Source organism: Balaenoptera ricei, chromosome 16, assembly GCF_028023285.1.
Source record: "Balaenoptera ricei isolate mBalRic1 chromosome 16, mBalRic1.hap2, whole genome shotgun sequence".
NCBI lineage: Eukaryota > Metazoa > Chordata > Mammalia > Artiodactyla > Balaenopteridae > Balaenoptera > Balaenoptera ricei.
This window is the reverse complement of record NC_082654.1, coordinates 52,254,566-52,279,762: the sequence shown is the minus strand read 5'-3', so window position 1 is coordinate 52,279,762 and position 25,197 is coordinate 52,254,566. Positions and strand designations below refer to the sequence as shown.

The following is a 25,197-nucleotide window of genomic DNA, read 5'->3' as shown; positions in this document are numbered from 1 at the left end:
TTACTGTTGAGTTTTAAGAGTTCTTTGTATATTTTGGATATGTCTTTTATCAGATGAGTGTTTTGCATGTGTTTCCCAGCCTGTGCCTTGTCTTTTCATTCCCTTAAAAGTGTCCTTAACACATATACACTACCAAATGTAAAATAGATAGCTAGTGGGAAGCAGCCACATAGCACAGGGAGATCAGCTTGGTGCTTTGTGACCACCTAGAGGGGTGGGATAGGGAGGGTGGGAGGGAGACGCAAGAGGGAGGAGATATGGGGATATATGTATATGTATAGCTGATTCACTTTGTTATAAAGCAGAAACTAACACACCATTGTAAAGCAATTATACTCCAATAAAGATGTTAAAAAAAAAAAGTGTCCTTTACAGACCAAACATTTTAATAAATTCCAACTTAATTTTTTCTTTCACAGATCAAGGTCATGGAGTTTTTCTACTTTGTTTACTTCAAGAAGTTTTATAGTATTGTATTTTACATTTTGGTCTGTGATCCATATTGAGTTAATTTTTGTGTAACACCTATGTTTGAGTTAATTTTTTTGCATAAACTTTTGTCTAAGAATTCCAGCACTATTTGTTGAGAAGACTATCTTTCTGCATTAAGTTGCTGTTGCTCTTTTGTCAGAATGAGTTGAGTGTATTTGTGTGGGTCTCCTTTTGAGCTCTCTGTTCTTTTTTGTTGATCTACATGTCTGTTCTTTTGCCAGTCACATTCTGTCTTGATTACTGTCTTGTTATGTCTTATAGTAAGTCTTGTGTTGTATAACGAAGAATTCAGCTGGCTTTTGTTCCTAGTTCCTGCGTGGGAGCCTCTACATCTTTGGAATTTCCCAAGTGATAGGAGTGTTTTTGTTCACTGTGGGCCGTAATAGTTTATGCTAACAGGGCGACTCAGGGTCAGGGTAGGCCATGCAAGAAAAACCAAACATGTGATTCGAGGGTTGGGGTGTTGAGCCCTCTGCTATTAGTCTGATCTCTGGGGAGCAAGGGAAGTGGGCTGGGCATTGAGTTCAGTCATGTGGCCAATGATTCAACCATGCATGCTTTCGTAATGAAACTACTATAAAAACTCTGGACACTGAATCTCAGGTGAACATCCCTAGTTAACCATACTCTCTGCATATGTTGCTCATCCGTGTGCCAAGGAGGTGACCTGTTCTGACTCCATGGGGAGAGAACACAGAGGCTTCGCATTTGGGACCATCTTAAACTTTGCCCTGTGTGTCTCTTCTTTTGGTTTGTCATGATTTATACCATTTTGGCTATAATACAGCTTATCATAAAGTATATTGCTTTCCTGAGTTCTGTGAGTTGTTCTAGTGAATAACCTGAGGGAGTCATGGGAACCTCTGCATTTGTAGGCAGTTAGTAGGACATACAGGGCCTGGGAACGCCTGAGCTTTTTTGGCTAGTGGTGTCTGAATTAATGTCAGTCTTGTGGAAGACTGTGCCCTTAACCTGTGAAGTTTGTCCTAACTCTGGATCATTAGTGTCAAAAGTCCTTGTAGTTGGTGTCAGAAAAAGTGGAATATGCTAGATAACCCTGCCTCACTGAAGCATGTGGGAAGAGAAAGGATGAAAGGCCTGGGGATGAAGAAATTTTGATTCTTGGATGGCTATCTAGTCACTCATGATATGAAACTGCAGCTGTGCTGTGATCCATTACTAAAGGCAAAAGTTGTGGAATAGAATTTAGAAATGGTGGGAGACACAATCCCCAATGAGGTGGCTCACAGGTTACAGAAGGAAATGCAGAATAATAAGAAACAAACTAAATATATAATGTGTTGGCTACTGTTACTTGTAATAGCTAAAGTGAAAGTAATATAGAGTGCTGGGGCTGATCCTGATGCGGGGCCTAGCTTAGATTTCAGTCAGTCTGATCTACAACCAATAGCTTTAAAGCCACCCCTAATGGGAGAGATTATTCTAGGACAAAAGGCAGTACTGTTATGAACTCTGGTTACCAGGAAGGTGGTCCAGTTAGGGAGAGGGAAAAACCAAGAAACTACTGAAACCAGGGGTTATAGTGCCAAGGAGTAGTCTTATTTTGTGGACCTGTGTCATCAACTTCCTGAAGAACTTTTAGTAAAATGGATTGTGAGAGTGACTAATTTAGGGGTAGTATCTTTGGTTTTGAATGCTACAGAGTGGAAGAGAATGTTGGGTTGATATAGGACCCACAGCTCACTGTAGAACAATCACAGATGGCTGTCCATAGTAGGTTACCTGAGGGAGTGGGTAGCCTGGCGGACTGGATAAAACTTGCTGTAAAGTCGGTTTATCTGAGAAGAGAGACTGTGTTTCTTCTATAAATGCCAAGTGGAACACCACAGATGAAGAGTCTGTGCACTTCATAGCAAGCCATGCTGGACTGACTTGATGATGACTGGGTTATTTATCTACTGAATATGCCCCATAACCAGGTCATGGTAACTCTTGTGATTAAGAGGGCCCCTTTTACATGGGCACCTCATGAAACAATACTGTTGTAAAACCAAGCAGCTGAGAAACGTTATTAGATTTGTTGTCTCAGTTTCCCTTATCGATGTTAAAGATGAAAAAAAAAAGTCATTAACAAGAAAAGGGAGGAAAACAGAAGGGGAGAGCCAAGGGATTCGTCCCATCAGGGGTCGATGTTTATGAGAAATGGAGTGAATATATTGGACATTGATGAGGTTAAGACAAAGGTGTTAATGCAGCAGTGTTGAAGATTGAGTGTACCAATGGGAGCTAATGCTTGTTCTACAACTTTAAAGGGGCCTCAACAATACCACTCCATTTATCCCAGTTTGGAGGAATTTTAAAAGCTTAAAGGCAAAGATAAAATTGAGAAACCTGACCTGGAATCACCTGGGACAATGGTCTGCTAGATTAGTCAAAATGAATATTGACAGAAGGGATAGGGTCCTTTGGCTCTTAACTCTTCCCCTCTGGGGACCTAAGGCCTTATGTATGTGAGTGGGTAAAATGGTCACCAGGTGTAGAAGAGACATTTCTGGGACTCCTTGACACAGACCCCCTGTACTTTGGTATCAAAACATGTTGATGAACATGTCTTAACTGCGGCCACTTTTAGACTGAGAGAAAATAGTAATGCATTGGTTGATGGGATTAAGATGAAAGTTCAAGTGGAAGTTTAAACAGGCTTTATGTGAAGTAGTTGGTCTTCTTAGCTGAATGTTTTATGGAAAAGGATATTATGCCCTATCTAGTATTGTGAAGCAAAACTGTTTGGTGAAATTTTAATAAAGGCTACTGTTAGGAATGCAAAGTTGATGGGATTACTGTCCTATGAAGGTCTGAGAATAACATTGTAATTTTCTGTAAGATGTTATGGAAAAACCCGAACGAACTTTTTGGCCAACCCAATAATTCCACCACCAACAATATAATTCTTGAAAACAGCTTGAGGATTTTTTTTCTTTCTTTCTTTCTTTTTTTTTCTATTTGAAGTAGTTTCTTTCTGAATGGTTATTCCATGAACTTGATACACAGGTTTGTGTATATTATTTTACTTTTGATTTTTAGGGATTTGTTTAAGCATTATTTGCGATAGTAGAATATTGGAAATAACACAAACACCCAAATAACATTCATATTACATAAGAATAGCATATTATAGAGGCTAAGGCAGGGGAAGGAGTATGAAAATACAGATATTTGTTTAAAAGTTTTAAGTTAATTTTTTATTACATTTTTTTTTTAGAAAAAGTAAGCAAATATGAATATATTTACCACCCCTCAGCTTCTAAACATATATATTATGCTTTTGCTATTACAACTAGTTCTTTAATAAATAGCCTTGTCTTTTTGTATTTTGGGGATAGATATATAGAATGGTGATATTGGATCAAAGGTTAGATGTACAATTAATTTTCTTAGAAATTTGAGCAATATTTTTTAATTTTCAAAAGCTCTTTTTTATTCTTGAGTGAAATTTCATTCAACATAAAATTAACCATTTTAAAGCAGACATTTCAGTGGCATTTTGTATATTTGCAATATTGTGCAACCACTACCTCTGTCTAGTTCCAAAACATTTCATCACCCCTAAGTAAACTTTGTACTCATTTAAGTAGTTACTCTCCATTCACCCCTCCCCAGCCTCTGGAAACCATCAATCTGCTCTCTGTCTGTATGAATTTACCTATTTTGGATATTTCATATGTGGAATCATACAACATGTGACCTTTTGTGCCCAGATCTTTTACTTACCATAATGTTTTTGTGGTTCTTCCACATTTTTGTAGCATGTATCAGGAGTCCATTCCTTTTTAAAGCTGAATAATTGTCCATCATATGTACATTCCATTCATCCATTAATGGACATAGGACATATGGGCAGTTTCTACCTTTTTGCTGTTGTGAATAGTGCTGCTATGAACATGCATGTACACGTGTTTGTTTGAGTACCTGCTTTAAATTTTTGAGGTGTATATACCTTGGAGTGAAATTGCTGGATTATGTAGTAATTCTGTGTTTAACTTTTTGAATAGCTGCTGAACTGTTTTTTTTATTTTCAATTGCAGCTGAATCATTTTACATTCCCACCAGCAATGTATAAGTCTTCCAGTTTTTCTACATACTTGATGACACTTGTTTACCATTTTTTTTTTTTTTATAGTCAACCTACTGGATATTAAGTGATATTCCGTTGTGGTTTTGATTTACATTTCCCAAATATATAATAATGTTGAGCATCTTTTCATGTGCTTGTTGGATATTTGTATATCTTCTTCAGATAAAGTCTATGTAAGTCCTTTGCCCATTTAAAAAATTGGATTATTTGTGGTTTTATGTATCTTGGATACTAGAGTCTTATTAGATATGATTTGCAAATATTTTCTTTCATCCTGTAGGTTGTCTTTTCACTTTATTGATAATGTCCTTTGATGTACAAAAGTTTTTAATTTTGATGAATCTAATTTAATTTTTTCTTTTATTACTTCTGCTTTTGATGTCATACCTAAGAATTTATTGCCAAATGCAAAGTCATGAAGATTCAGGGTCTTTTGTGTTTCCACACAAAGTTTAGAAATATTTCTTCTATTTCTATGAAAAGCGCCATTGCTATTTTGATAGGGGTTGCATTCAATCTGTAGATTGCCTTGGGTAGTATGATTATTTTAACAATATTAATTCTTCCAGTCTATGAGGACATATATCTTTCCATTCGTTTGTGTCATCTTCAATTTCTTTCATCATTGTCTTATAGTTTTCAGAGTAAAAGTCTTATTCCTATGTATTTTATTTTTTTTGATGCAGTTGTAAATGGGATTGTTTTCTTAATTTCTCTTTCTGATAGTTTGTTGTTAGTGTATAGAAATGCAGCAGATTTCTGTATATTAATTTTATTTCCTGACACTTCAATGAATTCATTTATTCTGTTTTTTGGTGGTGTCCTTAGAATTTTCTATATATAGTATCATGTCATCTGCAAACAGTGACAGTTTTAGTTCTTACTTTCTAATTTGATTTCCATTTATTATTTCTTTTTCTTGTCTGATTGCTGTGTCTAGGACTTCTAGTACTATGTTGAATAAAAGTGGCAAGAGTGGGCATCTTTGTCTTGTTCCTGATCATAGAGGAAATGCTTTCAGCTTTTCACTACTGAGTGTGATATAAGCTTTAGGCTTATCATATATGGCCTTTATTATATTCTCTCTATACCCACTTTCTGGAGAGTTTTTATCATAAATGGATGTTGAATTTTCTCAAAAGCTTTTTCTGTATCTATTGAGATGACCATATGGTTTTTATTCTTCAATTTGTTAATGTGTTGTATCACACTGATTGATTTGCAGATATTGAACCATCTTTGCATCCCTGGGATAAATCCCACTTGATCAAGGTGTATGATCCTTTTAATGTATTGTTGAATTTGGTTTGCTAGTGTTTTGTTGAGGATGTTTTCTTGTATTGCTATAAATTTCCTCCTAGAACTGCTTTTGCTGCATTCCATAGGTTTTGGAGCATTGTGTTTCCATTTTCATTTGTCTCCAGGTTTTTTTTTTTCTTTCTTCTTTGATTTCTTCTGTGATCCAGTGTTTGTTTAGTAGCATATTCTTTAGCTTCCACATGTTTGTGTCTTTTTCAGGTTTTTTTCTTGTAGTTGATTTCTAGTTGTCATAATGTTGTGGTGGGAAAAATGCTTGATGTGATTTCAGTTTTCTTAAATTTGAGACTAGTTTTGTGGCCTAGTATATGATCTATCCTGGAGAATGTGTTATGTGCACTTGAAAAAAAATGTGTATTTTGCTGTTTTGGGTGGAATGTCCTGTAGATAGCTATTAAGTTCAATGAGTCTAACACGTTCTTTAAGGCCAGTGTTTCCTTATTGATTTCCTGTCTGGATGATCTGTCTGTTGATGCAAGTGGGGTTTTAAAGTCCTCTACTATTATTGGGTTACTGTCAATATCTCCTTTTGTGTTTGTTAATACTTATGTTATGTATTTAGGAGTTTTTCTCTTAAATTGTTATACTTTCACCTTCAGAATTTTTATTTTTCATTGCTTTATATTCTTTATCTTCACTGATATTCTGTACTTGGTTAGATATACTTTGCCTGAGGTTTGAGCATATTTAAGATAGTTGATTTAAAGCCTTTGTCTATTAAGTTCAGTGCTTGGGCTTCCTCAGGGATCATTTCTGTTAATTTTTGTTTTTTTTCTGTGACTGGATGATACTTTCTTTGCATGTCCCTAAGGTTTTGTTGAAAACTAGTCATTTTAAATATTTTAATATAGCAACACTGGAAATCATATCCCTCATCTTCCTTAGGGTTTGTTTTTGTTACTTTTTTAGGCTATAGCTGGTTTTTTTTTTTAATTAATTATTTATTTATTTATTTTTAGCTGCGCTGGGTCTCAGTTGCAGCATGCAGGATCTTTGTTGTGGCATGCGGACTCTTAGTTGCGGCATGTGGGCTTCTTAGTTGCGGAATGTGAACTCTTAGCTGCGGCATGCATGTGGGATTTAGTTCTCTAACCAAGGATTAAACCTGGGCCCCCTGCATTGGGAGCATGGTGTCTTACCCACTGGACCACTAGGGAAGTGCCCCCTTTTTTTTTAGTGAATTTTCTAAACTATTTTTCCAAAGCCTCTCTTCTTGTCATGTATGGCCTATGAAGTGTGTGTTACTTTAGCTTGTGTTTATTTAGTGTTTTATGCAGAGATTTCCTTGGATGCCAGATGGCAAATACAAAGAAAGAAAAGAAAAAAAGAGGGAGAGAGGAAGAGTGAGAGGAAGAGGAAGGGAATAAGGGAAAGAAGAAGAGAAGGGGGCAGAGAAAGAACAAAGAATTAAAAGGAAGGAGAATTAAAAGATCTTACAGTCAAAATTAAAAAAAAAAACCCATTCAGTGTCTCTCTGCATATTGGCTCTGTGTTGGGGCACTCCTTCAATCTTTAGCCTGACCATTTACAGTTCTACCTTAGCCTTCACTTGCTACTTTTTCTGGGCCTAGAGATCAGCCAGAGGTGAAAGCTTTGGGCTTTCTTAGGTCTTTAATGAGAATACATTCTGCTCTGGGCATTTTTGTGGCTTTCTAAATTCCCAACGTACATGGCACTTTTGAATTACCTAATTTCCCAAAGAAATTCTCTCCCCAGCCTTTTTTCTCAGTCTTTTAGTATTCTATTATATCAACTATAATCTTTTTTTTTTTTTTTTTTTTTTTTTTTTTTTTTTAAATTAATTAATTAATTTATTTTTGGCTGTGTTGGGTCTTCATTTCTGTGTAAGGGCTTTCTCTAGTTGTGGCAAGCAGGGGCCACTCTTCATCGCGGTGCGCGGACTTCTCACTATCGCGGCCTCTCTTGTTGCGGAGCACAGGCTCCAGAAGTGCAGGCTCAATAGTTGTGGCTCACGGGCCCTGTTGCTCCGCGGCATGTGGGATCTTCCCAGACCAGGGCTTGAACCCGTGTCCCCTGCATTAGCAGGCAGATTCCCAACCACTGCGCCACCAGGGAAGCCCTCAACTATAATCTTTTGCCCCAGGGTGATTGTGGATTGTTTGTTTGACTTACTGTGGTTTTGAGCAGTGCCCACAGCTTTTCTGCCTGAGTGAATTCCAAGTTGGGCAAAACAAAGAAAAACACTTTGTGTTAGTCATTCAGGTAACCCCAGACAGGTTAGAGCGGACAAACACAGTATTTCGTGAATAAGTTTGTCACTGTGCCCTTTGGAACCAGGTAGCAGAGTCCCACACTGGGAACAAGGTCTACTTTAAGTCTGCAGTCAAGCTGGGGAGGGGCATATGGGAGAGGCCAGTCTCAATGATAATTGGAATGCAGATTGTTGCAGCAATTCTGGGAAATGGTTTAGCAGTTTCTTATGAAGTTAAACATAAACTCACTATATCACCGAACAGTCCTACTCACTTGGGTATTTACTCTAGAGAAATGAAATCTTATATTCACACAAAAACCTGTACATGAATGTCCATAGTAGCTTTATTTATAATAACTAAACACTGGAAAAACCAGTTTACTTCAGTGAGTAAATGGATGCACAAACTGTTACATCCATGCAATGGAATGCTATTCACTAGTAAAAAGTAATGAGTTACTGATATATTCAATGATTTAGATTAATCATAAAGGCATTCTGCTGAGTGAAATAAGCCAGTCCCAAAAGGTTACATACTGTATGATTGCATTTATATGACATTCTTAAAAAACACAACTATAGTGATGGAGAACAGATCATTGTCTGCTAGGGGTGGTGGGTGGGAGAGGGTGTAATTAAAACTGGATAGTACAAGGAACTTTCTTTGGGTGAAGAAATTGTTATGTGTCCTGATTATATTGGTGATTACACAAACTTATATGTGTTTTAAAATTCATAAACTGTATGCCAAAAGAAAAAATTAATTTTACTGCATGGTGATGAATACAAACTGGTGATGAAGTCCTTTATTTGCCAGAAACATTTAGGCTTTCTTCAGTGTTATTACTGAAGGAGAAACTTGTTAAGGAAGCACTGGCCCACCATCTCATAGTTCACTCTTTTTGAATGGAAAAGCATTCTCAGAGACCAAGGAAGTTCTGTGGCACTTCTGCTCATATGTGTTTAGTCAGGGTTTTAATTCCAGTGAGACTTGTGGGAAGCCTCTGGAAGCCAGACAGTATACAAACTTATGTTTTCATTGTCATACTCCCAGCTAATGGCTGTGCTAGATCATCTCCCAGGTGTATGTGGATGTTGGCTCCCAACAGATGCAGGCTTGCCAGTGAGAGGAAGAGCCTGCCATCACAAACATGGAAGAGAAACACTTTCCCATGTTAAGCAGTCTCCATGCTTACATGGCTTCCTTTCTTCCTATAATAATGCATTTCCTAGGCTGTGCAAATGACAGATTTCTACACTAGTGAAGAAAAATTATAATAATTTTTTTTCTTATCTGTTTGCCTGAATCCTTTCTGAAAGGTCTAATAATATCTCTGATACAACTCTTCTCAAAATCTGATATTGGAGAAACAGAGACCTTCTATGGGAATGTGGGAAGAACTGTCTAAGACAGATATTAGAATCCAGTCTTCTCAGTCATCATTGTGTCTCTTGTCAAACTCATTATTCAACAACTTTTAGTTGTCATCTATGTGGTAGTGACTCCCACACCTCAGCTCCACTCCCCTGTATATTTAGTTGTCTGGTGGACATGTCTTCTTGAAGATGCAGCAGGCATGTCAAAACTGTCAGGTTCTGATATTATTTATTAATTTTTTATCTCCTATCAGATCTGGTCATCCTTTTTCAGTACTTTATTTCAGTGAATGGGAATCACCCACCTGTTTCTAAATCCAGGAACCAAGGAGTCGTTCATGGCTCTTTCTTTACTTCTTAGTTAACTTTGGTTCTTTAGATCCTAACTCCTCAGTGTGTCTTATAATTGCTATTCTTTCATTGTCACTGACACTAATTAATATCAGGCTGCTGTCATATGTCACATGGATTCTGCAGTAGCTACAAAACTGCTTTTTTTTTTTCCCCATTTAAATCCATTGTCTACACTGTAACCAGAATAATGTTTCTTTAATGCAAATTTCAATTTGTCACTTCTTAAAACTCAACAGTCATATCCCTGTCATTGAGATACAGTCCAAACTCCTTAAGATGGCTGAAATAGTTGTTCATGATGTAGATATATTTCTGTCCCTTCCCCTTACACTCTGTTTGAGTGTTGTCTTAGTTCTAGCTACTGTAACAAAATACCGTAGGCTGAGTGGCTTGAACTGAGGCCTTTATTTTTTACAGTTTTGGAGTCTGGAAGTCCTAGATCAAGGTGTTGGCAGATTCAGTTCCTAGTGAAGGCCCTCTTCACCCTTTAACAGAATCCTCACATGGTGAGGAGAGAGAGTGTGTGCTCTGGTCTCTTGCTTCCTCTAAGGACACTAATCCCATCATCGGGTCCCCACCATCATGACCTTGTCTAAACCTAATTATCTCCCAAAGGCCATATTTCCAAATATCCTCATGTTGAGGGTTAGAGCTTCAACATATGAATTTTGGGGGGGATGCACACACAAACATTCAGTCCATAACAAGTGTTAATGAGCTACTTGAAGTTATTTGAATAGAGCAGGTCAGCATACTATGTCCTGTAAGCGAAATTTGACCAACCACCAGTGTTTTTCACAGCCTGCAAACTAAGAATGCTTTTTACACTTCCAGAGGTTACACTTTAAATGGTTATATAAGTACCTACATAATATACTTGATTTTCTCTGTAGGCTTGCAAAATCTGAAATACTTTTCACCTTTTAAAAAGTTTTTGCCAACGTTTGGAATAGATTATGCTTTTTACTTCCTTGCCCTTACCATACTGTTTAAGCAGAATATAGTCTCCTCTTCCACGTTCTAGAGGCTGAATTTGTTGTTTCTTAGGTTGTCTTGACTTGAATTTGTTTTATTTAAAAAAATTTTTTTAATTTTATTTTTTAAATTTTTAAATTTTTTGAACATCTTTATTGGAGTATAATTGCTTTACAATGGTCTGTTAGTTTCTGCTTTATAACAAAGTGAATCAGCTATACATATACATATATCCCCATATCTCCTCCCTCTTGTGTCTCCCTCCCACCCTCCCTATCCCACCCCTCTTGGTGGTCACAAAGCACCCAGCTGATCTCCCTGTGCTATGTGGCTGCTTCCCACTAGCTATCTGTTTTACATTTGGTAGTGTATATATGTTCATGCCACTCTCTCACTTCGTCCCAGCTTACCCTTCCCCCTCCCCGTGTCCTCAAGTCCATTCTCTGTGTCTGCATCTTTATTCCTGTCCTGCCCCTAGGTTCTTCAGAACCTTTTTTTTTTTTTTTTTTTTTTAGATTCCATATATATGTGTTAGCATACGGTATTTGTTTTTCTCTGACTTCCCTCTGTATGACAGACTCTAGGTCCATCCACCTCACTACAGATAACTCAATTTCATTTCTTTTTATGGCTGAGTAATATTCCATTGTATATATGTGCCACGTCTTCTTTATCCATTCATCTGTCGATGGACACTTAGGTTGCTTCCACGTCCTGGCTTTGTAAATAGAGCTGCATTGAACATTGTGGTGCATGACTCTTTTTGAATTATGGTTTTCTCAGGGGATATGCCCAGTAGTGGGATTGCTGGGTCATATGGTAGTTCTATTTTTAGTTTTTTAAGGAACCTCCATACTGTTCTCCATAGTGGCTGTATCAATTTACATTCCCACCAACAGTGCAAGAGGGTTCCCTTTTCTCCACACCCTCTCCAGCATTTATTGTTTCTAGATTTTTTGATGATGGCCATTCTGACCAGTGTGAGGTGATACCTCATTGTAGTTTTGATTTGCATTTCTCTAATGATTAGTGATGTTGAGCATCCTTTCATGTGTTTGTTGGAAATCTGTATATCTTCTTTATAGAAATGTTTATTTAGGTCTTCTGCCCATTTTTGGATTGGGTTGTTTGTTTTTTTGGTATTGAGCTGCATGAGCTGCTTGTAAATTTTGGAAATTAATCCTTTGTCAGTTGCTTCATTTGCAAATATTTTCTCCCATTCTGAGGGTTGTCTTTTCATCTTGTTTGTGTTTTCCTTTGCTATGCAAAAGCTTTTAAGTTTCATTAGGTCCCATTTGTTTATTTTTGTTTTTATTTCCATTTCTCTAGGAGGTGGGTTACAAAGGATCTTGCTGTGATTTATGTCATAGAGTGTTCTGCCTATGTTTTCCTCTAAGAGTTTTATAGTGTCTGGCATCACATTTAGGTCTTTAATCCATTTTGAGTTTATTTCTGTGTATGGTGTTAGGGAGTGTTCTAATTTCATTCTTTCACATGTAGCTGTCCAGTTTTCCCAGCACCACTTATTGAAGAGGCTGTCTTTTCTCCATTGTATATTCTTGCCTCCTTTATCAAAAATAAGGTGACCATATGTGTGTGGGTTTATCTCTGGTCCTTTTGTCCTGTTCCATTGATCTATATTTCTGTTTTTGTGCCAGTACCACACTGTCTTGATTACTGTAGCTTTCTAGTATAGTCTGAAGTCTGGGATCCTGATTCCTCCAGCTCTGTTTTTCTTAAGATTGCTTTGGCTATTTGGGGTCTTTTGTGTTTCCATACAAATTGTGAAATTTTTTGTTCTAGTTCTGTGAAAAATGCCATTGGTAGTTTGATAGGGATTGCACTGAATCTGTAGATTGCTTTGGGTAGTATAGTCATTTTCACAATGTTGATTCTTCCAATCCAAGAACGTGGTATATCTGTCCATCTGTTTGTATCATCTTTAATTTCTTTCATAGTATCTTACAGTTTTCTGCATACAGGTCTTTTGTCCCTTTAGGTAGGTTTATTCCTAGGTATTTTATTCTTTTTGTTGCAATTGAATTTGTTTTAGATTGACTCTGATTTGCCAAGATATATATCCATGTGATATACCCTCATGGCACTTGGGAATACCATACTCTGAAGGAATTGTCTGTTTGAGGGGAGACAAGTAAACTTGGAGGGTTGTTGTGACTTTGTTAAATTAACATTTGTTAAATAGAGCCCCAAGATGTTGGCTGGTAAACCCCAATTCAACAAAAGACCACAAGGGAAATTGAAATAGAGAAGTTTATTACTCTCAGGTACTGGAGGAGGTACATGGCATGCCTGCAGGGACCATATGGGAAAACGTGGCATGCCTCGAGGAGCCATACAAGGGCAAACAGAGTGGCAGGAACCTGGGGCACATGCTTTTATTATTAGGGTCTGTGGCTGGAGTGCTTTTAGGTTCCTGGGCTAATGCTCGATTGGACAGTTCAAACCAAGAAGTGCAGGTTTTTGGTAAGCTCGGCGGTGGTCTTATCTAAGGTTTCACAAGGGGCAGTCCCTGGGAGGCAGGGGAGACTGTTGCTCACAAGGGCTGCTGGAGAAGTCCTGTTAGGAATTTACATTTGCTTGTGACTCTGGAACTGTTATCTAGGGCAGGCCCCTGCAGACTTCTTGGTCACAGAAAATGGATGCCAAGGCAGCAATATCATGGAGTAGTTTAGCAAACTCTCAAGATAGGGACTGTCTTTTTACATGAATATATCGTGTACCCAGAATTGTGCCTTGCATATACTGGTTTTCATATGTGTTGAATTTTTGATGGTATGTCTTGCGGTTGCCACATGGAGCCAGGATCAACTCCCCTCCCCCCAGATTTGTTCAGTGTCGAGAAAGATGATGCCACACATGTAGCAAGAGAATGTGAAAACATTTATTATTCACATAGTGAGACTTTCTGGGAACACCAGGACAGACACCCAAACTAGTCCAGAATGGCTCGAGTGAAGAGGGGAGAGGCAGGTGGCTCTGGTTATTATTGTGGTTAGGGGTTGGGCTGGGTTGAGGATTCCCACATGCAGGCTAGATTTGTGTGGTTTGAACTTCCCTGCTGTTGCCAAAGGAGGTTCACATTTTTTAGTGTGAAGTTTTGCTTATTATAAAAGCAGTATGTCCTTACTACAAAATCAAAAAAAGTGTAACAAGTCAAAATCAAAAAGAATACAAAGAACATAAGCACATGTTGTCTCACATAGTGGAAAATAATAACAGTTCTTTGGTTTATCACCATTCAGACATTTAAATGTATTTTTCAGCATTAAAGATGGAGTCATATTGTACATATATAATTGCTTCCCCCCCCACCATTTTACAGAGCATCTTTCCATATGTCTAGATACCTTTCTGAAATATCATATATAATGATTTATTGATGAGTGTTAACTTGAAGCATAAATATGGATGGATTTCCCTTTTTGTAATTATTGCTAACTGTGTCCCCCTTCCTTTTCCATTGAGCTTTCTTAGTAACTTCTCAAAGTGATACAATTTTTTCACCACTTCTGAATTCATTAGAACAGGCTCATTCCCATTCCCTAAGACTATGTTTTTAAATCTTCGTTATAAAATGAAACCTACAGAAAACCCTACAAAACAAATGTAGACTTTAGTTAGTTATTAAAAGTAGAACACCTTTTTGGCAGTGGTGGCAGTGCTCCTTTTGCTGACTGGTGCATCTCAGCAAGCCCTACTTTGGACTTAGAAAATGAGGTTCTATTGCCTTTGATTCTTTGCTGTGTCTTTAGTTGTCGGATTTGGCCTGGGGTGCCCAACATCATCTTGTTTCACACATATTCATACAAATAGCCAAATGTTTTAAATTGAAGATATGATTTTAGGAGTAAAATTATATAAGTTATAATACTTTTTGCAGAAAATGAGAAAATACAGGTAGTCTAATCAGAAAAAAAAAAAGAACAAAAAGAAAAATCTCATAATCCTAAAATAGTTAACCTGTGTTTTGGTTTTCTTCTAAGTTTTTTCCAATGCATATTATACAATGTTTTTTTCGTAAAATGGATAATTCTATATATGCTGTTTTAGAGACATGATTTTTTTTTTTCCATTTTACATGTAGGCCTTTTCAGTGGAAGAAATGTAGCTTTTATTTTAAGATGAAAAACATCTTGTGTTCATATTGATACTTCCCACTTATACTCAGGAACATAACATAGAATTTTTACTTAATTTCATTGTTTTTTACATCTTTATTTTCTTTTTCCTAAGATGAGAATCCATTTTTCAGCAAATACCAATATACACAAGTCTCAGAATAACAACACCATTATTACCATCTGTAATGTAATTACTGAAAATAGTTTGAGGATTTTTTCCCCCACTTGAAATAGTTTCTCTCTGAGTGTTATACCATCAACTTGATATACAGATTCATTTATTTCAATTTAATGTTGACATTTAGGCATTCGTTGAAACATTATTTGTAAGAGCAAAAGATTGGAAACAAACTAGTTCGTATTTTTCCCAAATTAACATCTTTCTATGTCTGTAAATATATTTTTATTATCTTTTTTTAAGAACAACATCATATTCTGTTATATGACTATATCATACTTCCTGTTTAACCATTTTTCTGTTGTTGGACATTTAGCTGATTTCTACTTTTTTTGCCATTCTGTCCAATGCTACAATAACCACACTTATACATATATTTTTTGCATTTGTCTGTTTCTAAAGGATAAATTCTTAGGAGGGAAGACTTTGCCTTTTTAAAAAAGGTTTTAGCTAAATTTTAACAAATTGGCCTCCAGAAGGTTTGTATGAATACTAGATTCCTCTAAATCATGATAAATCCACATTGGTGTGGTAGCATTCTTTCCTACATTGTATTTATTGGCCGTTTATTTTCTATTTATTTTGTGAATTGTCCATTATGGCCTTTGCCAGTTTTTTTTTTTCCATATTCATTTTTTTGCTTGATTTTTTTAGGAAGACTGTTTTAAGGACAGCAAATATTTCATAATGGAAAGAGGTTCTGCGAAATACCTTTTTCTTAAGCCAAGGTTAAATAATTATGCAGTTTTTTTGTTTGTTTTAAATAATAACAATTATTCCAATTACTCTTAGTTCTCAGTGGATCCTGGAAGGAAGGCCCAACACAAAATTGAAAAGATTTGTGTGGAATATCCAATATAGGGAACACTTCTAATTTTATTCATATTATCTGTAATAAAGTAGATATTCCCCTTCTGTGAGTGTTTTTCAAGGTCGTAATCTCTCAGTCCCATTTAAAGATTTGTGAATTTGTGATCTTTTTACTTATATATACTAAGGCAAGATCTTGCAGTATTAGATCAGTTTTTGGATTGGAGGGATTCACTAGTGGGCTATAGGTCAAACTGAGTTCATTACCTTAAACTTAGTTTTTGTTTATTTAGTTATTTAGACTTCAGAATAAGAGTCTTCTAAAGCAAAACAGTACTTTTCTAAGGATAGATAATAGCTAACAAGATTGCAAATAGAACCCAAGAGGGACTGCTTATAACCAATTTGAGTAGTCCAGTCCTACTGCAGAGAAAGAACAAATTAAGGTAAACCAAGGAAGTAATAGTGGTGCTGAAAGTAGTAGTAGCAGCAGTGTGTGGCTCAGGAAAGGAAATGTAATAATGACATCATTAAAGACTCACTTCATTAATTTACGTAAGTAGTTAGATTCCTAGAGATAATAAAATACCACCTCCCATACCAAATATGAATACATCTTGTGAGATTGTTTACCATTTTTGATTATTCATGTTGTCAGGGAAGTTGTTAAAAGCATGGACTCAGAAGATTGACCTCCTGTTGTTCACATTCTGTTTTGGCCAGGGATTTAGATTTTCTGTGCATTAGTTTCATCGTGTATAATATGGAGATTATACTAGTCACTAAATCATAGTGAAGACTAAAGAAATCAATATCTGTGACGTGCTTAGAACAGTATCTTGCAGATAGTGAGCACTGTGTAAATTTTAAAAAATACAAATAAAAATCTACTGGTGGGGAAGAAGACTAGGAAAAGGATGTTACAAATAGCTTAACCAAGTAAACCAGTTGAATCTATTTTTTTTTTATTTTATCTTTAAAATCTATTCTTAACCACACAAACATTGAGTAAAATAAGATTCTCATATAGTGATGTTCAAAAATAATGATTACACTGAGCTAGGTTATAGCATTTTTTCTGCTTTTGTTTACAGGATATTCTGAATAATCTTGAATCATGTGACCTTGAGGATGATGACCTTATGCTTGATGTGGATCTGCCTGAGGATGCACCTCTTGAGAATGGTAGGGGGGACAATATTGAACCTTCAGAAGTATATAGTTGAGCTACTTGACTATATCCAATTTGGTATTTGTTATTTACAGACTTCATTATCTCTATGGTGGTAGCCTTTTCAGGCTGAGAATTTATCTTAAGTGATGTTAAAGAGGTTCATTTGCAAAATTATTTAAATGTTTAAAACCTGACTTTGTAGGTCTTAGGTATAACTCTATGATCCAATAAGATTGTATACCTATATCCTAAAGTATCTGGTAGATAGGATTTGTCCTTTTTTCCCTTTGTCTTATCCAATTTTTTATTCCTTTGTCTCATTTTGATTTTAAGAAAACATAAATTTAGAGAAAAAGATATCATTTGACTTGTAAAACAGCAGCAAAAACCATTAAGTTAATAAGTACTTTAAAAAAATCAATTCTGGGAAAATGGTGACCTGAATGAATCATTCTATCCTTTTTTTTTTTTTAATTTTATTTATTTATTTATTTATGGCTGTGTTGGGTCTTCGTTTCTGTGCGAGGGCTTTCTCTAGTTGCAGCAAGTGGGGGCCACTCTTCATCGCGGTGCGCGGGCCTCTCACTATCGCGGCCTCTCTTGTTGCGGAGCACAGGCTCCAGATGCGCAGGCTCAGTAATTGTGGCTCACGGGCTTAGTTGCTCTGCGGCATGTGGGATCTTCCCAGACCAGGGCTCGAACCCGTGTCCCCTGCATTGGCAGGCAGATTCTCAACCACTGCGCCACCAGGGAAGCCCCATTCTATCCTTTTTACTCTCAAATCTGGTCTGTCTTCGTCTCTGGATCCCAGTAACTGCTGGAGTGGGGCTTTAGATAATCCATGTGCAAGAGGGGCCTAGGTGCTCTTGCCCCCACTGCCATAGCATTTGAAGGATTTTCTGTCTTAAAGACTTGTCAGGAACCAGAGACCAGCCTAGGAATCCTCTGGGGCAAGGGTTGAAATGAGGATCCTCCTGGAAGAAGAATCTCAGAGAGCTATGGATTCCCTGTTAGTCAACATTTGCCGGGTTTCTTAGGCTTTCCAGGGTCCAGGGATGAACTAAAAAGGGTAGTGAAGTCCTTTTTATACATGATGCTAGAAAAATGCAAGGATATTTCAGAGAGGGTGGTTGGTTGTTCTAGTGCTTCATCGAGGTACAAGGAGCCTGCTTGATGTTCACTTTTGTCATATTGGTCAGGGTTGTTTTGTTTGTTTTTTCTTTTCCCCTGCTGCCAGGATGCTGTATAATAATCACTCTTAGAATCTCAGTGGTTTTCAAAATAAACATTTATTTTTCTCATTCATGGATCTTTGTATTAGCTGGGACAGCTCAGGCTGTGGGACTGAGTTCAGGTCTACTCCTTGCTTCTTCATTTTGAAACCAGGACTCCTTGGAGCAGGTTGTGCTCATGGCAGATGGCAGAAGGACAACAGGGTGAGGAGAAGCATGCGTATAGTATCTCTTAAAGTCTTCACTTAGAACCAGCACAGTGTTACTTCTGCCCACATTCTGTTGACCAAAGCAAGTTACATGGCCAAGCCTAAGACCCGTGCGACTGGGAAGTATACTATATTCATAGTGCGCATCTCTGCGGCAGAGGACATTGGATGTATAAGTCTATTGAAGGACAGAGTGTAGAGCTGAGAACAGTATCTACTCTACCACAGGAGTAGAGACTGTTACATCTTCTTGTGGTTCTGCTGTCACTTGGGATACTCTAGCAATCAGTGCTGAGTTCTCGTCAACTGAGAAAGAAAAATCACAGCCAGTACCCAGGAAGAGGAACAGGGAAAACAGCAGAACTCCTGGGATTAGAGTGGCCGAAAGAGATAATAATGAGAGCACTTAGAGAGATTCAATTGCAGCACAATGCTTTCTGGAGCTTATTATAAAAGAAGATTTCCCAACAAAACAGTTCAATCAATGACAGAAAGCATAGTTGAAATCTGAATTAGTGGCCTAGAAGATCAAGTGGAAAAGTATTTTAGAACACAGAAGAAAAACGTAAACCATTAATGATTATAAGGGAAAAAATAATGAGACTTTATGATCCAGGAGATTTAATGTGAAGTTTTAAGGGCTGGTAGTGAGGAATGAAGGATTTACCTCTGTGGAATAAATTATCTAATGCATTTTACTTTGACAGAACTATAACAACTTCTCTTTGGAAACCTTAGCTAAACCAGGAAGTAGAGAGATGGCATTGGTCTTAGCGCCTGCCTCATTTTTAGAGCACAACAAAAAGTTATCCATATGTTACGTAAAAGTAGAATCACAAGGCAATTTAAAGTTTCTGAGGTCTTGGCTGGGGACTTGTGAAAAGTAGGAGGGAACTCCGGAGATACAACATCTCACATATATTATAGATTTTCCTAGGAGAAGGCAAACAAGTATTGATTATTTTGAGCTAATTGAACACTGAAGAAAGCAGAACCTGGATCTAAAATATGTAGCCTTCAGAGGCACCAAAGATAAAACAGTATTTAGATTTGGTACTACTGGGAAGGAGGGAATGACTATTCTCTTTATAGATCTGAGGTCCTGAATGACTATACCCACTGCCGCTGAGTTTTTATTGACAGGATAGGAATGTTACAAGGACTAGTACAAGGTTTAAGGAGTCTTCTAATATACTTAGACTATTGGTTTTAGTTCCCTTTAGCTTCTGGTTTTTGAAGCTATTATGCAAATTTGGGTAGAGTTTTGGATGGATCACTCTGGATTTTATGGGTTCAGCCCCACTAATTCTGCCAATATCAGTGGAATTTTTGTCAACAAGAAGACTGGCAGCTTGTTGAGATCTTTAGTTTGGGTTTGATTTGGACACAAGTTTGCTGTGACTTTATTATGAATAGGGAAGTCATCTGGGATTTCAAGGAAGAGGCCATGAAGAGAATATTTAGCTGGCAATTGCATTTGTGTACCTATTAATAAGGTAGCATATGTGGTAGCACAGACAAGGAAAGAATGTTTGTTGGTCAAATGTTTCTTGGACAGTTATGGGCTAGGACTTGGGAACTGTCTGAGTTATTGGAGATAGCTACACTGGGTGGTTTAGTGACACTGAGGGGGAGGTTATATAATAGTCACAGGGTTTAAAGTTGATATTATAGTGCCTATATCAATAATATATTTGCAGGGTTGTCCTTTACTGTTTAGAAAATTTTATCTTTGAGTTTAGGTGTAAAACCTGAAATTGGGTGCTTGATTTTTCCCTCAGAACACTTTGACTAATCACCCACTTATTTTTTCTCTTTTATTTCTTAGGCAATGCAAGACAGTTTTTCAGTGCCCTGCTATTTATCTATAAGTGTATCAAGAGACTCCTTTCTCCAGTGTTTAATTTACTGGGGTGGAGGCATCTCGTTATATGTGAAGGACATCATTTTATTCTGAGTCTTATTCTGCTTTTTTCTAAGTCTCTTTCCAAGCACTGGAAGTCTGGCAAGTGAGGAGGGAGACGAGGTCACATCTCTTTCAGAATCTATTCCTGAATGCTATCTGATGGTGTTAGTCTATCTGTGAAATCTCTAGTGGATTTATTCTTCCTTTGCTTACAGAACTGAATCAGAGCCCAGTCTACGTTCACAGAAAAGACTTTGTTGACAGCCTCTGAAAGTCCTTTTCTAACTTCTGATTTCCTCTGCAATTGATGGAGTTCAGGACACACGACCCCAAAATATGGCACCTTGGCATATTGCATATTTTAAGCTGAAGGAGTTTGAGAAAATGGCAGAAGCAGAAAAGTCACTCTGATTTCCTCCCCCTCTTGCCCATCTTCCCTGAAACAGGTCATAAAACTGTCATGTGAGAGGTGCCTTCCCCATACCTAGAGGAAAGGAGCATCCTTATCTCTGAAGACAAAGTTAGACCAAGAAGATCCTAACAAACAGGCCTTGCTAAAGTTTCCCCCAGTTTACCACACTTAGACTCCTTAACCTGTCACATTCCTCCTTGACTGTCTACTCTTCATCAAGCCTAGCATAAAAATATACAGGTCTGTTTCTTTGGGTCTTCATTTCCTCATGAAGGCTCCCATTGTCACATATTAAATAAATTTGTATGCTTTTCTCCCATTAATCTATCTTGTCAGTTTTATTTTCAGGCCCTAAGAGAGTTGAGAAAAACTTTCCTCCTCTACACAATCGTGGGTTCTTAAGTCAACTTTAGGTTTTTCACACTATGCTTTTTCTATTCTGTTTTTATGTACCTAGATTTCCTTCTAATGTATGAACTAATTGGTATAGATCTGGAGGCCCTGGATTATCAGTTGCTAAAAGTATTCTAAATTCTTCTGGAAATTTCTCCCAATCTTGTTTAGACCTTAGAAAGTCTGTAGCTATGACTCTCAGCTCAGGATGAGACCACATCCAAGTCAACCTTAAGAGAATCTTCCATCTTCTGAAGGAAGGTTCACTTTAAGAGGCATAGAGCTTTTTAGGTTTCTGGTCAGCTTGAGGGGTAGGGAAAGAGGTTAAAGGGAGAGATGGGGCAGAGGGAAACTGAACATAGAATGAAGGAAGAGGAATAAAAGGAAAAAGGACTTTAGATTTGAGTAGCAATTTGGGAGGATCTAAAAAGAGAGATCATTTTCTTTTATATTTTTCTTTTACCTTGGTCAAGGAATCTCTTAAGGAAATTTTGGAATCTGAATTTCTTTTAGCAGACCAGTGGGTATTTGAGATTTGCTTGCTTTTTGTTCTAAAGTGTCTCTCATATGAACAATTTGGTTATACCAAAGGCATAGTTGTATTGTTTTATTCTCTTGCTCAGAAACTTCTAATGGTCACTCATTGCCTACAGATTAAAGCCTAGCATTTGGCACATGCATAGCATCATCCTTAGGTTTATGAAATTTCCATAGTATACATTTTCTTAGGTGTGATCTTTCTTCTACTTGTTCTGTTTTAAACTCTTCTCTGTTGAAAAAGATGTCTTTCTAATTACTTTCTGAATCCTACCCCATCAAATTATGGTGCCTATTAAATTGCACTTACTTCATGTTATTAATATATTTCCTAAGGCCACTTTTTTGCTAAACATTTTATTGAGATATAGTCATATGAGGTCAGTAGTATTGTCCTTTACCACTTTCCAGTTACTGTATTTTCTTCTGGAAATTTATCTTTCTTTTTCAGTACTAATGGCTTTTAGTAATAACAACTTCATGATTTTTTTTTAACATGAGCTTTTCTTCTTTCAACCAAATTTCATTTTAAAAGCTTTCTTGTTCAGATTGTAAAACCTCCTGCATGACACATTCTTTCCAGACTTTCTAATGTATAATTTCTTCCTGCTATCTTCATAGCCAGTTGTTAGTCATAGATAGAAATACTACCTTTGTCAGCCATTATCTTCTTAGGACTTTAAGTTATTAGAAAGAATCTAGGTTACTTTTGGCGTCATATTTCGTTCTTTATCAAATCAGAAGAAATGGGTATGATGAGTGTTAGACATAGGCATCTCCATATCCCATACTTTTCAGTTAGCTATGTTAGATTCTCTTTCCCTCATCACAGGGTAGAAGTCCTGAAAATTCTGTCTCCTACTCATAGTAAAAAACCTACTAAAATCTGCCGTTTACTTTGGGAGCTAGAAAGCCCCTTCAGAAGGCGTTTATTTATTCTCTATTCCTAAACTCATAATTAGGGTCAAATCTGGTGTGTAGATAGTTTTGATCAACATATTGGTTAAAATTTTTTTTGGAAAGCCTTTAGGTTTGCCTCATCCTTCCCAATGATATTACACATTCAGAAGGATTTATTTCCTTTCTTAGTCTTGTTTGTCCTGTTCCTTCATTGGCTCTGGAAACTGGCTTTAAATTAACTCCATCTTGTAATTTTATTGGCTTTCCACTTTATTTTCTATGTTATTTCTTTTTCTCTGCCCTTAGTCTTTTCTAAGAAATGACCACTAATGTTATTTCGCATTCTCTTCTTAGTAACATTTTAAAGTATCAAAACATGATTGATGGGTACTGCAGGTAGTAGAATAAGCAGGACCCTTCCTTCCTTCAGAGTCTTGGAGGAGACATTTTCCCCCCTCTGTCCCAATTCTAACAAGAGTGTTTTGTAGTCATGGAAAATATTTGTTTCCGGTGCCTATTTGTCAGTTATGCTGATGGTTGAGTTCATGTTTCAATGAAAGTGCTTTATTTGGAGCCTGTGTGTATTACCAACAATCTTTAGTAAATACAAAAGCAGCACATCATTTTCTGCATTATAATTTCCCACAGCATTTAACCCCATCTCCTGACCTGTTTTCCTGGTTAGTTTGCTTCTTATTACTCTGAGTGCACTGTGTGGATGATACACTAATTATATATCAGATTCTTATTACAGAATTTCTTTTTTGGGGAGTGAATGGAATTTTACCTGCGTGAATTAAGAATAGATATGAATTCAGATTTAAAAGTAGATATAGATTATCCCTCAGTTATATAGAATTGCTTAACCTAAAGTAACATTTTAATGCCATGTAGAAATACTTAAGGAACTTAACTGAGTCTGTGAGTATAATGTGAATGTCAACTAAAAGCATTTTTAAGCCTTCTTAGGATTATTTTTCAATTTATTTTTCTTTTGCTGTCTTATTTTCTCCTCCTTACTTTTGTGGCATAATGGTCACCATGCCTTTATTTACCTAACAGTCTGGTTTTCTTTATTGAACTTTAAAAAAATATGTATATCTTAATTTATCCCAATAAGATGATGAGAAATTGTTAGAAATAATTTCAAATGTAAGTCTTCTTTAAAAAATTTTTCTTTAAAAAAATTTTTTTTAAACTATAAAACCTATTGTTTTTTTCCCCAAATTGATTTCTCTAATGGAAATTTTCTAATAAACAAAATTTCAATGTCTTTTAGAACCTTATTTACATTGTTACTCATATACAAGTAATGTGTTCACAGTGAGTTCAGTGTATATGAGAATTGAACATATACACTTTATATCAACCTTTTTTTGGAGTGGGGAAGTTTGTTTTTATCTGGTATACCGTAATTAAACACTTTCCATGTATCAAATTCAGGTTTAGGTTAAGTTAAAACAATCATTTAAATAGTGAGTTTTTTTTTTTTTTTAATTGGGGAGGATTAGGTTGATTTCTAAAGCTTTCTTATCACAAGGGATTCTGAACATGCAGGATTTGAACTTTCTCATGTAATAATTCTCAGACTAGAGAAACCTTTCCTGTTGCTGCCTTGGGTTAGTGTTTAGTTGTATTTTTAGTAACAGTCTTAACTCAGAGGCTATGTAAGCACTGAATGAAGATGGAGTCACAGGGTAAACTGGGCTTGCTTCCCACAGGGAGGGCTGGGAGTTGAGCAGGAAGGAAGACCTGTTTGTCAGTGCCTTGTATGCAGCTATGTCTGAGTAGGCAGCAAGCGACACAATGTCTCCCTTGTACAAAGTAACTCTCTTTAGTGAGTGCTCAGATATGTGAGGAAAAAGTGTTTGGGTAAGTGAAGGAGAAGCTTGGGGTGTTTCAAAGAAATTCTTTTCATGTTTTTGTGGCATTTGGATTTCAGGGAGTGTACTGTTTGTTGCTGCAAAGTACTGGCTTTGTTTTCAGTGGCATTTTAGAATTTTTGAACAAGCTCTACTATCGGCAGATTGGAGCGTTTTACTTTCTAAAACTGTGAGCTTAATTTAAAAAATATGATTTGTTTATGATGAAGAGTTAATTTGTGCTTCTTGAAATCAGTAAAAATTAATTGTGGCATTCATTTTTAGGAATGAGTTCTCTACCAGACTTAAAATCTTCTACTTTTTCTTGTCATTTTCATTCTGAAGTCAGAACCAACTACTGATAATGATGAAAACCACTTAAAACTGACTACTGGTGTTTAAAATGTATAACGTTGATTTCAAGGATAATTTGCTTGTTTTAAAACAGTAGGACTGTTGTTACTTAAGTGACTGTGATAATGAAAGGTCTATAATTTACTTCAGTTTGAATAATATAAAGTTCGGTTTTCACTGAAAGAACTAGTCATTTTTCTTCTGGAAATCTTGATTTTGTGGTTAGCTAACATAAATGGCTGGTATTTTTAGAATATTACTT

At 36.6% G+C, this 25,197-nt stretch overlaps 1 protein-coding gene across 12 annotated transcripts in view; it reads left to right on the top strand.

Moving 5' to 3' along the window:
* The window catches only part of CCSER2 (coiled-coil serine rich protein 2), a 157,912-nt gene that overhangs the window by 51,912 nt on the left and 80,803 nt on the right, over positions 1-25,197 (top strand). For 11 of the 12 annotated variants that reach the window (XR_009497904.1, XM_059899510.1, XM_059899508.1 and 8 more), the window contains one exon: positions 17,051-17,141. Coding sequence is in view for 10 of the 12 variants with exons in the window: in XM_059899510.1 (XP_059755493.1) it covers positions 17,051-17,141 (91 nt within the window). In the remaining 2 variants the exon portion in view is untranslated. Of the gene's footprint in view, positions 1-17,050; positions 17,142-24,468; positions 24,592-25,197 lie in introns of those variants that run through there. The other variant, XM_059899516.1, reaches the window with a different exon arrangement.